Source organism: Seriola aureovittata, chromosome 6, assembly GCF_021018895.1.
Source record: "Seriola aureovittata isolate HTS-2021-v1 ecotype China chromosome 6, ASM2101889v1, whole genome shotgun sequence".
NCBI classification, from domain to species: domain Eukaryota; kingdom Metazoa; phylum Chordata; class Actinopteri; order Carangiformes; family Carangidae; genus Seriola; species Seriola aureovittata.
In genome coordinates, this window is record NC_079369.1 from 21,241,778 (window position 1) to 21,254,353 (window position 12,576).

General features: G+C 40.3%; 1 protein-coding gene across 3 annotated transcripts in view; it reads right to left on the minus strand.

Annotated features, from left to right (window-relative positions):
- ddah1 (dimethylarginine dimethylaminohydrolase 1) overlaps window positions 1-12,576 on the minus strand; it is an 86,184-nt gene that overhangs the window by 3,391 nt on the left and 70,217 nt on the right. For all 3 annotated transcript variants that reach the window (XM_056377777.1, XM_056377779.1, XM_056377778.1), the window contains 2 exons: window positions 9,841-9,960; window positions 3,497-3,640 (listed from right to left, as the gene is read on the minus strand). In XM_056377777.1, coding sequence (XP_056233752.1) covers window positions 3,497-3,640; window positions 9,841-9,960 — 264 coding nt within the window. The remainder of the gene's footprint in view (window positions 1-3,496; window positions 3,641-9,840; window positions 9,961-12,576) is intronic.

Consider the following 12,576-nt stretch of genomic DNA (forward strand, 5'->3'; position numbering starts at 1 on the left):
TTACGACATCCTCCAAAGACCCTCGTAAAGTAGTGTGTCACCCTGTGGACATTTTCCAGAAGAAAACCAGTGTTTTCCTACCAGACTTCCAAACCAGGATATTTTTCTCTTTAAACTCTCATTTCAACCCTGCTGTGATACTGAGCGAGGCCTTGCGGCACAGCCAGAGGGACCAACTAAACAAATTCTTATCTCATGATGCAATATAGCTGATGAAGCCTCTGGTGAGTCAGATGCCATGTTAAAAACCACAGCCATGCCTTATAACTCTTGATTCCTTTCTACCCGAGCCATTATGTGTAATGTGGGCAGCAGTACAGGTCAGGGCCCTCTTTAAATAATTTGAACATTAGCACTGCACCATCATCCTCTCATGTAACACCATTATACAACTGGAGAATATGGCGTTAATAATTTTTACATAATTGCTTTATTGAAATTGGTAGCATTATCATACTGAAGAGAACTGCACGTGTAAGTGTTCTCATTATAGCTTCCCAATTACATTATTTGGTCCCCGTCTAATTTAGATGTTAAAAACAAGACCAGGAGTCTATAGCCATGCTAGCAGCTCTGTGAGGTTGTGCTCAGGTATTGCAGTGCTGTGAGCTAAATGTCAATATCAACATATTAAAATGCTCACAATGACAATGCTAACATGTTGATGCTAAACAGGTGATGTTCACCATCTTAGTTGCCACCACTTGCCAATTAACAACTAATGCTGATGTGATGGTCATTAGTTTTGCAGGTATTTGATCATTAACTAAAGTATTAGACAAAAAAACTGAAGACGTCTCACTCATCCTCTCAGCACCATGAATGTGTGTGTCATGTTTCATGGCAATCCATCCGGCAAAATGTCAACTTCATGGCATTTCAGTCTGAACCAAAGTGCTGGACCAACAAATCGACCGTCGCCATCTAAACACCACACGATCAGAGGGTCAACTCAGGGGAGGTTGTGCTTTTGCAGAAACTCCCCCAAAACAACAGTAAATCCCCTGCTGTTTATAGCATCTCCGTCTCCGAAGTGTCTCTTTTTTTTTGATCGTTTCCAGCCGAGTTCTCATTACTGCGGTTGAGATTTATATGTCGGGTCGGGGCGGGTGGGGGGGTGGGGGGTGGCATGGTCCAACACAGCAGAAACTGCTATATTTCACTGGGCCTTTTGTCTGCTCACTTTCTTTATCTCCAAAACCAGCCCTCTAGAGCCGTCGCCACTGCTAACCATTAAAGATGCCCAGTCTCCGCCCCCTTCGACCCCACCAATCCTCTCTCATGACCCCCTGCCTTTGTTAATGTGGAACTCTTATGTAACTTCATGAGCAAACTAAAAATAGACCGGAGATTAGGACAGACAATGTTTAGAGTTAGAAAGCAGCACAAGTCTTTCAGAGTTTCTCTGTGATTGTGCTGAGAAATCTCCACATCTCATTGAAGGAACAGGCAACAAGTTCCCTTGGGAAACATGAGACAACTGAGGCCTACTGTACAAGAAGGCATGATAGTTAACGCTGATAAAACTATCCCGTTCTATTTCAGTCTCTTAAACACAGCTTTGGGACCAAAACTGGGTTCCAGGCCAGTTTCTGGTGGGTTTGAACATTATAAAGGGAAACTAGATGACAGAACAAACATACATTTCTCAAATATTGCTCCAAACGGTCCGTTAAAAGGTGCTATCAAAGCAGGAAGCATGAGGTACACAAATAGACTTTATTATGCTAGAGTTAAATTCCTTCAGTTAATCTTCCTGGAAAAAACAGAGCCTTCACCATGGATGAGAGTCCAAAGACGCATAATTTTGTGAATTCTTCCTTCTAAAAATAGCTGCGGAGGTTGGGGTTTTAACCACAGAGTACATTTTGAGGTCTGGGCACTGTCTCTGCAGATTGCAGGATGCTGGGTTTGATCCTGTGAGAATCCTTGTGAAGGATCCTTGTAATGTGAGGTGACCCCAAAGCATCTAAATAACACGGCTACTGCTCAGCCTTTCCGAAACCCAACAGACAAAGTGAGACAATAACATATCATTCACGTCGAGCTGCAGTAGAAAATAATATTTAAGTTCCATGAGTGAAAGGCACATCTTGTAGGTGTTTGCAAGTAGGTCACTGTATGTCTGTGTGAAAGCTTATGGTTATTTGTGTTCATGCAGTGACAGTGTATGCTGTGAGACTCTGTTGGAGATGAGTTCAGCCAGGTGTGGCTGTGTTAGGCATAAAGTGCCTAACAGTTTAACAAAGAATACCTGCTATTAGGATGGTTCTTAGGAGGGAAGCCTGGGAAACTCTTCAACCTCTCTATGAAATTAGCTTGATCCTCACAGATTTCTCCTGGGGTTTCCCTGACGAGCTCATAAGTACAAAAAGACATTAACTTCATCTAGCACCTCTTTATAAAGATACATTTTGGCACTTTGCCTTAATTTTAAACTGCTAGGCAATGAGGATACAGCAAATAAAGTATAGTTTTGTAATTTGCTGGCTTATTAATGATTCAATTATTTGTATACTTCTGTATATGAAGAAATTTTAGATACTTAAACTTGCATTAATGGATGTTTTTGGCCTCTTGGGGAACCACAACAAGCTGTAATCACTACACTGACATACTATGACATCTATTTTTTACTTTTTAAGTTAATGTAGCAAACATGTTCGCAAACGGTGTCTTATTTACACTTCCTGCAGAGAGAGAGAGAGAGAGAGAGAGAGAGAGAGAGAGAGAGAGAGCAACATTACCATGTGTAAGTAAGTGGTCTGGTCTCCCAACAACTCCTGAGGGAAATATCTGCTGCTAAATGCTTCACCAGCTACTGTGGTTGCTAACTTTGTTTGTCTGCTGTTTGGTGCTGGGCAGGTACAGTGATTTATTATTATATATTTATGACACTGATGACAAGACCGAACTATAGCATTAAAGTTGCAGACTGTAAAACAAAAACAATGAGTTTAAAGAAGTTAAACTGAAGAGTCGGGTGATAATTCTCTGTGAGTTACTCCTTTCACAGACAAGTAGACATTTGACCCATTGTTGATATACAGATATTGATTACAGCAGCTTTAAGAACTAGTTTGATCATTAACTCAAGTTCTGAGAAAAAAGCACATATGATTTTTTTCCATAAGACTTCAACGTGTCTGTCTCCCAGTCTGCAGTCTGAGCCATGTCCACAAAAGGCTACTTCACATCAAACTGCAGGGTCCTTTGTCAGAAAACAGCCATGGCTGTGGTTAACCTGCAGTGGTCTGTGTAAAACAACCATGCAGCTTATGCAGGGTTTCCCTCTCCAGCCAGTTGTTTTTCTCCCAGGTCTGGACAGGATGAAAAGCAACAAAGGGCAGTGCTCTTTAAATCTGAGCCACTAAACCAGCCTGGCTGTCCTGACTGCGTCCTCCCAAAGGTGTAACCACAGGATTGCAAATGAATGTGTGACCGTGTGTGAGAGACAAAGTTACCGTCTAGGGCTGTGAAATGAGATGGTCATTACCTTTGCACTCTCTGGAAACTCATCTGGCGTGCAGTGCAGGAGCACATGCCCCTTATTAGGCAGGTTCATGTAGATGCAGTTGGCAGCGAGGTCATCAGGCACTGTCAGTTTGTCATAGCGATGGTCACTCATCTGCTGCATGATCTACACACAAAGATAAGAGGCAGACAGAAAATAGACGATGAGGTAAAGCAACACAGCCTGTGAGAGTCCACAGGGCTTTCAGAGAGTCAGACAGAAAACAGTTATTCAGACTATCAGACACTTTGAGTCAGAAGCAAGGCCACAATACCGAAGGCAGCACCACGTCTCTTTGCTGGCCAAAACCACTCTCGGGGCCTGGGGGGCCTTAATGGAGAACACAGCAGCAGACAGACATTCTTTCTCAGCAGATGTCATGTTATTTATGTAATCTGAAAGAGTCGAAGGTGGGACGGGCGGTGGGGGGAGAGAGGCTGAGAAGACGCCCATGTTGCCAAATGGAAGTCGGGGGGTGAGGATGTTATGACCAGAGGAGAGGCAGGTGCCTCTTAATGTTTATGAGCTGAACATCTGTGGACGGATACCTCAGAGACGAGGAGGGGAGGGAAGTCGGAGAGCGACTCAAAAAAAAAAATCCAAAGCATCAACAGTCAGAAAAGATATTTTGAGGAGTGAGTCTTCTATCGCTTTTTTTTTGTTTTTTTCTGGGGGGGTGGGGGGGTTGTGCTGCTCCTCTTTCTCTCACGATCTTCTGTCTTTAATCATGAACAGGATGAGTTGGTTGTTTGCTAATGATTAGCAGTCAAATGAAGTTATTATTAAAATTTGAAACTATGAAAAAAGATTATGGAGAGATTAAGATTATTATCTAAAGATTTGCAGCAAATGTCGCCTTTAGCATTACTCTGCAACCAAAATGTGTGACGTCAGCTTGACGCACATGTAGGTTTAGAGGAGTGGCAGTGATAGAAAATGATGACACACAACTAGACATGTGGGAGGAAAGTGTGCGGCTTGTGAGCACAATGGGCTTTGTGGCTGAAGATGTTTTCATTTCGCTTCCCATCGACTACATCTGCTGAAATGGGGAAGATCAGCGTGTTTCCTGAGATGGAAAAGGCCTTTTGTTATGTCAGTTATATAGAAATATAGATTACTTTGCATTATATTACTCCCATAATGGGGCGAATATACTCACACTCCTTGTACCTTGAAAAACATGAGTTATTGCCACATAAATAACAGACTATTAATACTAACTGATCCAACCCAACAGCAAAAGTGCTGCTCTAAGTACTTTGTTAGGGCTTTCCTAGGAAAATCTAATCAGCACACAGGAAGTGACACATTTTATGTTTCTGGCAGCAATAAATGTGCTTTGTGGGGATAAACAGAAGAACAATTGTGCTGTTAGTATGAGCAGTAAATCCCATCATCAAATAAGAAAGGAAAAAGCTGCCACAGGGCTGGACTCATTGTTACATGGAATAGTGAACTCTGGGAAGTGTAGTGCAAAAGCAACACAGTACTAGACCTTTAGGAACAACAATGTTAAAAACAAAGTCTGGAAAAGGTAGGAGTAACTCACATTTCTATACATATAATAGCAAGAACTCACTTTAGATTTATGAATCATAAATTATTAGAATGAAAAGACCCTACAAATGACTGACAATGCAGAAATCAATCAAATCAACTTTAGAGGAGCTGACGTTGCCATTTCTGAGAACAGGGCTGCAGGGTGGAGTACAAGCAGTGTGTGTGTAACCAGACCAGACACATTCCCAGGTCACTTGTGGGTGTGTTACGTGATTGCAGCAGCCCTAAATGAAAACACTGTCCATGTGCGTGACCGCCAACACTGTCTCTCACACACAGGGGGATTAAGAGTGGTAGAGGGGAGAATAAACGTTGACTCCACCAAAGATCACAGTTGTTCCTGCTTTACTCTCTGTCTCTAAAACATCTCATTTTCTTAGTAAAAACAGAGAGGGAAAAACTATTCGGGGGTGTAAGGAAAATGTCCTACAGCAAGATTTCATCGTGCTTCGTGTAAAGTTCTGATCCATGAAATGCAATTAAATCCTTAGAAAATTCACCTGACTCATGGAACACTTGGTTCTCTGTTCACAGTCAGTGGGTACAACCCGTCAATATAAGGCCAGATTACAAATGTAACTGTGTAACTGAAGTTTTAATTTATTCAAATCTCAGGTCTAAAAGCAGAAACTTGAGGTAAGGTTATCTCAGTCACTGCATATTTTTTTTTAACAAAATGAGGCTTTCAGTAGCTTTTGTGAACATCAGTCTGTCTGCCTGCCATCACAACTAAGCCTCAGATTTGTACATCTTTTTCTAAGTGTTTAAGAACAAAAGAAACAATGGAGGACTCAGGTCTCTACATACTCCTCATGGCTCACGACCAAGCATAAAGCTACAGCAATTTAGCAGCAACTTGCTTCTGGACAGTGGCTGAGGTCCAGTTAATTCACAGATTGGTAGCTAGGCAGCAGAATGTGCTTACTCAGAGCTGCTAAAACAAAATATTTACTGGAAGGCAATAAAATCCCCCACCCTCCCCCTTGCGCAATCACAATCGCATGTTAACAAAAAATACTGACAATTTACTGGACCTGATGCTGTCCACTGCGGTTATCAGCATTATCTGGATTTTTGCTGAATATTTTTCATGCTCATTGTATAAATCCTTTCAATTTTGTTTTATAATACTTCTTCTCACTGATGAGCAACAGCAGCAGCAGATACATGACGAATCCTTCATAAGGCCGCTTCCAAATCTGGTCGGGAAATGAGACTGAAATTGTTTCCTGCTGATGTACAATAAATGTTTGTTATGGTTCCCTGACACTCTCTCACTTTGGAAATATTACTGGTCCATATGGAGTGTTTATGGTTGCACCCTGAGGTGTCCAATGGGAGCTGATGCGGAGGGAAGGAAGGGGAGGGGAGGACACAGAACATCTCTGATAATACTAAGAAAACTGTAAACTATGAAATATTATCAGCTGCTGTCTGACTCTGCAGCTGACTCAGAGACTCAATAATAATATCACTGGCAATGTTTAAAGGCCATATATGGCTCTTTTCCTGATATAATTCATACTGTAAAACGAAATCCGTTTTCTTAGCCACAGTAGCAGTGGGATAGACTGCCATATGATTTTGTACAGAGATTTATGGTTCTGCCTAGAACTTGACTTTTCTTCTAGTGCCACCACAAGGTTTTTTGATTTTTAGTGAAATATCTCAACAACTACTGGATAGATTGCAATGAAATTCAGCATATACATTCATGCTGTAGTAATTTGAGCTCTAAACTTCAATTTCAAATTAATCCAGTGCCATCACCAGGTGAGAATTTAAATTTGTCCAATATTTGGCTTGATCCTGTTGAAATTAGCAACCCTGAGCAACACACACACATGACAGGACATTGTGTCTCATCGGCCGCTGCTGTACTTTGTGTTTAGTGTTGATCAGCAAGTGTTAGCATGCTAAGATAGCGTACATGGTAAACCCGCTAAACATCAGTATGTTAGCATCGTCATGACGAACATGTTAGCATGCTGATGTTAGCGTTTTAAAAATTTGCATTGTGGATGGCGGTGAAACAGCTCAAAAATTCTTGGAAAACAAACAAACAAAAAAAGTATTACATCTTAAGGAAAACAGATTGATTTGTATTTGTGAAAATGCATTTTGACAACTGACGTCACATATATCATTATATAAGTATAAAAAATATATTGATATTTCTTGAATACTAACTGCTAAAACAGTACATATTTGATCAGCACAACACAACAATACTATGATCAGTATGTAGTACATACTGAATAGAATTACCATGTAGTATAGACCTTCTGTAAGCTAAGATGTGGGATCAGCTGCTGCTCTCTGACACTGCAGCTGACTCAAGGATTCAGTGAATGAATGCTTTGACATTACTGACAGGGAAACCTGATGCCCCAAGCCACACATGGCTCATTTCCTGATATTAAAATATTCTAGATAACTTATCAGTTTTCTCATCACAAATGTAGACAACATTTGGTATCTTACTTGTGTATATGGACATGCTTGTGATCAGGAATTGGTCATCACATGTTTTTGACCCTCACCGTGTTGTCACCTCATTATCTATAAAACTCAAGCGTGTAAACAACCTTGAGGTGAAGATCAAATCCTGAGCAGTAGAGAGTAATGACCTCATGAATCAAACCAGGGCTCAGTGTGCTGTAATGTAGCAAGGGTATAGTGTGTGAGGGAACAGGGAGTGGGTGCTGCATCCTCTGAGACAGGCAGATATTTCGGGATGATGACTTCATGAGAGCGGCTTGGCAGTGACAGCGGCAGATGGATGACGAAATCCATAAGGTCAGCGTGTATTCTCATCCCAGGGAGAGCTAAACACAGACAGGAGACTACACCTGGTCTGCAAATATAAATATTCAGAGGGCTGAACCTTATTGTTGAAGAAACCCAGATAAAGACAAAGTCAAACTTCAAAAAACAGTAAAAATGAACAGCCCTATTAAAGCAGATGTCAATGAGATATTCCACAGATCGACACTTTTTCATGTATCAAAGTGAATCACATGACTAAGCCCACAAAAGAAACAGATCAGGTCCTCCTCTCTGCTCAGTGAATATCTTATAGCTGCAAAATTTACTTCAGGAAAATAAACTGAATTAGTCAGGCTCCAGCTTTGATTTGTACAAAGTGTCTTTGTTTAAGGGTACACATAAGAGCTGCATCCGCATCCAAAGCAGGCACTTTAAATTCATTAGAACAGCATTCATAAGACCCCCCCCCCCCCCCCACAAAGAGAACATTACCTAATTACAAATCCAGGGTTGTTAAAAGTGCCTTTAAAACAGGAGCTAATTGCTGCAAGAGAGGGTGACGTAAGCCGTAATTAGGAAGCGAGCAGTCTGTCATTAAGTCTCACTAACGGCCACTCCTCACTCCAATAGCTAATTACCGGGGTGATCAAACAGGCAGGAATCTTAACGAGTCATTGCTGGAATATAAAATTAATTAGCACATGTGTTTATGCATAGATTCTTGAGTTCTTGTGTGCGCTTCAGCAAATTCAAATATAGTCACAAACCAACAAGTCTGACCTTGTGTTTCTCTCAAGTACTTTGCCTCATTAGGAAGTGCTGTCTGACGGTTTGGTTTTAATTGCCCCAGAGACACACTAGGTGACTTTCACTTGATTTAAAGTAAGACTAGGCCAGTAGGGGGAGATATCACACTAGGAGGCAAGTGAGAAGGCCTGCCAGAGAGAATCTGTCAAAGCCAAGGGTGTATGCGCTTGTGTGTCTAATTCTTCATACTTATGTAATTAGATGTACTGCGTGTGTGTCATTAAAAAAGTTCACATGCAGTCTCACATATTGATGTTTGAGAATTTTAGAGATTATTCCATCAGAGGGATGGGCTAAGATTCATTACTCTCTTTGTGAGAATGACAATCTGTCTCTGTCAGGGTCTACACTGTCTCCTCTTCATGTTGTCCTTAAGCATCCCTCGGGTTTCCATTGATGCAATGACGCTTGATCGATCCAGAAGCCTTTATAACGAAAAGAGCTCAAGCTGTTTAATGGAGGGACAATACCTTTGTAATTGAAGCTGGAGTGTGAGCGCCAGGGGCAATCCCCACAGATTAGCTGAGAATATGAATTAATGAGTAAGGATTAAGGTGACAGGTGGTTTCAATGTGCTTACAGTGGGAAGCAGCCATCAAGCTGTAAGTAAGGGAGTCTGTTCTGAATCAACATGTGTGATGTCCTGTCTTGCAGTGTTATTCTTGCTGAATACTTTGCAGAATGAGAGAAAAAAAAAAAGAGGTTCATACCAACTGGATTGAGCCAAGAGTGAACTAAAGAAAAAAAAACTAAAAAACTAGAATTACCGCCTCCGGTTGTTTGACTGCCAACCAGTCAACTTGCAGTTTACATGTCTACGCAGACAGATTTGATGTCAAATAGAAAATGATGATGTCACAGTGAAGCTGACCTTTGACCTTCTGGGTATAAAATGTCATCATTTCATAATTTCTTCTATCAAACATTTTATGTGGAATTTTGTCATGATTAGCATATGAATTCTCAAATTACAGTGTGTGTTTTTTTGTGATGTCACAGTGACCTTGACCTTTGACCTTTGACCACCAAATTCTATTCAATTCAACCTTGAGTTCAAGTGGACATTTGTACCAAATGTAATGAAAGATGAGATATTGCGCTCATGAGAATGGAACGAACGGATAATCGTAGCAACATGATGCTGCTTTTTACTGTACATGCAACACACACATACACAAGTTCCGTACCTTTAGGGCTTTCTGTGCTGGTTCACTGGAGCCGATGACAATCAGGCCTGGTCCCCCCATGCTGCAGAAGCTTTTCAGGTGCAGCCCATCCAGCACAGGCACAGTAGACACAGCGTAGTCCTGCAAAACAGGTGAAGCAAAAACTGAGTATAATAAGCATCATGAAGACATGGCAGACGCAGGTATTAAAAATTACAGCAACAGCTTATATAACCCAATATATAAAATGTAGTAATATCTACAATAATCTGTCAAGCTGTAAAAAGTCATGCTTCTCCATTTGTCCAAAATATTAGAAACAAATTTCAATTGAGTTTAATACTAATAAGATAATCTTCATAAAATGTATTTACAGTACTATAGGGCTATTGTATAATTTAGAATTGGATTATACAGATGTGATAACTAAATGCAAGTCTTCCTTTGTCAGTGACAATGCTTCACCATCCTTTTGAACCGCAACAAAGCACCACAGCTCCATTCAGTATAAATGAAACCATCTTATATTGTCTTCTATAAAAAATATATATATCTATATATATGAATAAATAAAGAGCACTGTAATGGTTTGTGCAGTATCATTAGACAGGGTCTCATGTGGCCTTTAAAATAAAGTAGTGGGCAGCTCACGGGCAGAAACAGCAGGAGTGTCTGGAAGATGATGTCACTGAGCTGAGGGCTCATGGGAGATTACAGAGCAACTTGTAGGAGTCTGATTGGAGAAGCTCTCTCTGGCTGCAGGACGCTGCAACCAAATGCTGTCACCAGAAGTGTTATAAAAGCAGAGGCTTTACAGCACCTGAAAAAAACTGTCATTCAACAGTTTTCTTGAGACATAAGCATAGCCTATGATTTAGGAATCTTTGAAATATGAAGGCACCGCTATAACTTCTCTATAACTATATAATAATCAACAACTATCAAAGTTAAAGATGGTAAGAAACATCCTTAGTTATGCTTCATAAACACTGAAAAACTCATTGCATCAGGATTGTGTGGGAGTGGTTTGATGAGAGTTATGGCAACACAAGCAAACAACACAACAGCTGTTGTCACATTTTGTCTGAAATGTCACTAAACTCTGATTGGTGCATGGGATTATATGACATCACGTTTTTCCACATCAAACCAGTGAGACAAGCAAAAACACAAATATAGAAATCTCATGTCAAATGACCAAGGCTTTTCAACCTCTGGTAGAAGATTTATGTGGGACCCCATCCCTCATAATGTGAGGGGCTGATTGAGAAAATATGTTTTTTTTTAAATCTCTGAACTTGTAGGTAAAAGCAGCGTTCAACAACTGATACTGTATATGCTTCATTTTGGTGCAGGGTAATTTCCACAGCACTGTAAAGGGTCCTATAGTGTTTTATTTATCTTTAGCCTTCAACAGTTGATGTTGGACTGACCCTTTCATTAAAATGTCAGCTGAAAGTCTCCTTGTTGCAAGAATTAAAGCCTGGAGTCCATATTTGAAGAATTACAGAATGCCCTGTCGAAACAACATTATTTTACCAGCGACTTTATTTTGATTTTGATTCACGGGACTGGAAGAGTTTCCCACCTTAAAGCTGATTGATTAGGCTTTTGATTCAGGACACACGGTTGGTGACACTGTGTAAGCCTTTTGAGAATCGCTAAAGCCAGAGTTTTGGTCCCACTGAGATTTATAAACCTTGAAGTGATACCAAGCTGTAATTTGAATTATGATAGGATATGAGGCTTTAAGCTTATTTTCCAAGACCTTTCCTTCCTGAATCTATGTGAATACATTTATATGACTATAAATTCTGGTTTGTGCCTAAGAAAATAACTTCTTCAACTGACGTCCATGTGTTTTCTTAATCACATAATATGTTTTGAATGAGTTTTTATAGCTCTAAGGTTCATAAAACCCCATGAAGTATTGTGTACATTTTCCATCGTTACACTCTATTGTGACATTTTCCATTCAAGTGTATGTTAACACTTTTAAGGTCAATATTTGTACAGCATCATTAGCTCCATTACGGAGCTGTGAATCACTGAAATAGCTATTGTGACTGAAAAACAGAATAGCGCTTGGCAGCTTATCATGTGAGAAACTTAAATTCCCCCATCCTTGATGTTTTCCTGAACTCTTTACTTGGCACTTGTTAAGAAGATATAGAAGGACAAGTGGGAATTATGTAATCTGGACTTTCTTCTTTCCTTATCCATGAACAGGAAGTTTCAGTGTAAAATTAGACATTTGAGTCAAACCTTTCTCATCAAGATAAATCCTTCAAGGAATTAAAGGAGAGACAGTTGCTTTTCATCTGCAGTAACAGGCCGCGCTATGAACTGGAAAGACCTTGTTGACGAACCCAGATGTACAGCAGACTTCTGTGTCTGTTAGTGTCTCATTGGTACAAATTAAGAGTCAACACCTTTTAGCTGTAACAGAGAAGAAGTGGTGTAGCCTCGAGATTGCTTCCCGAACAAACTGATTCCATCAACAGCACCAAATGCTGCGACCTCTCCAAGGACCATAAAGAAAAGAGCTGCCACATCTGTACGCAGTTGTTGAGTGCTAAACAAACCTGGCAACAAAGTGATCCTTAATTTGATAATGAAAGGAAAAAACAACAGTGATAGAGGGAATCAATCTGATAAAAAACGGAAAAAACAATAATGGACGCTCAAGTAATTTTTCCTTGTGTCATTTGCCAGAGACGCATCATTAAGTCCCGTCTTATCAAAGATAACAGAAAA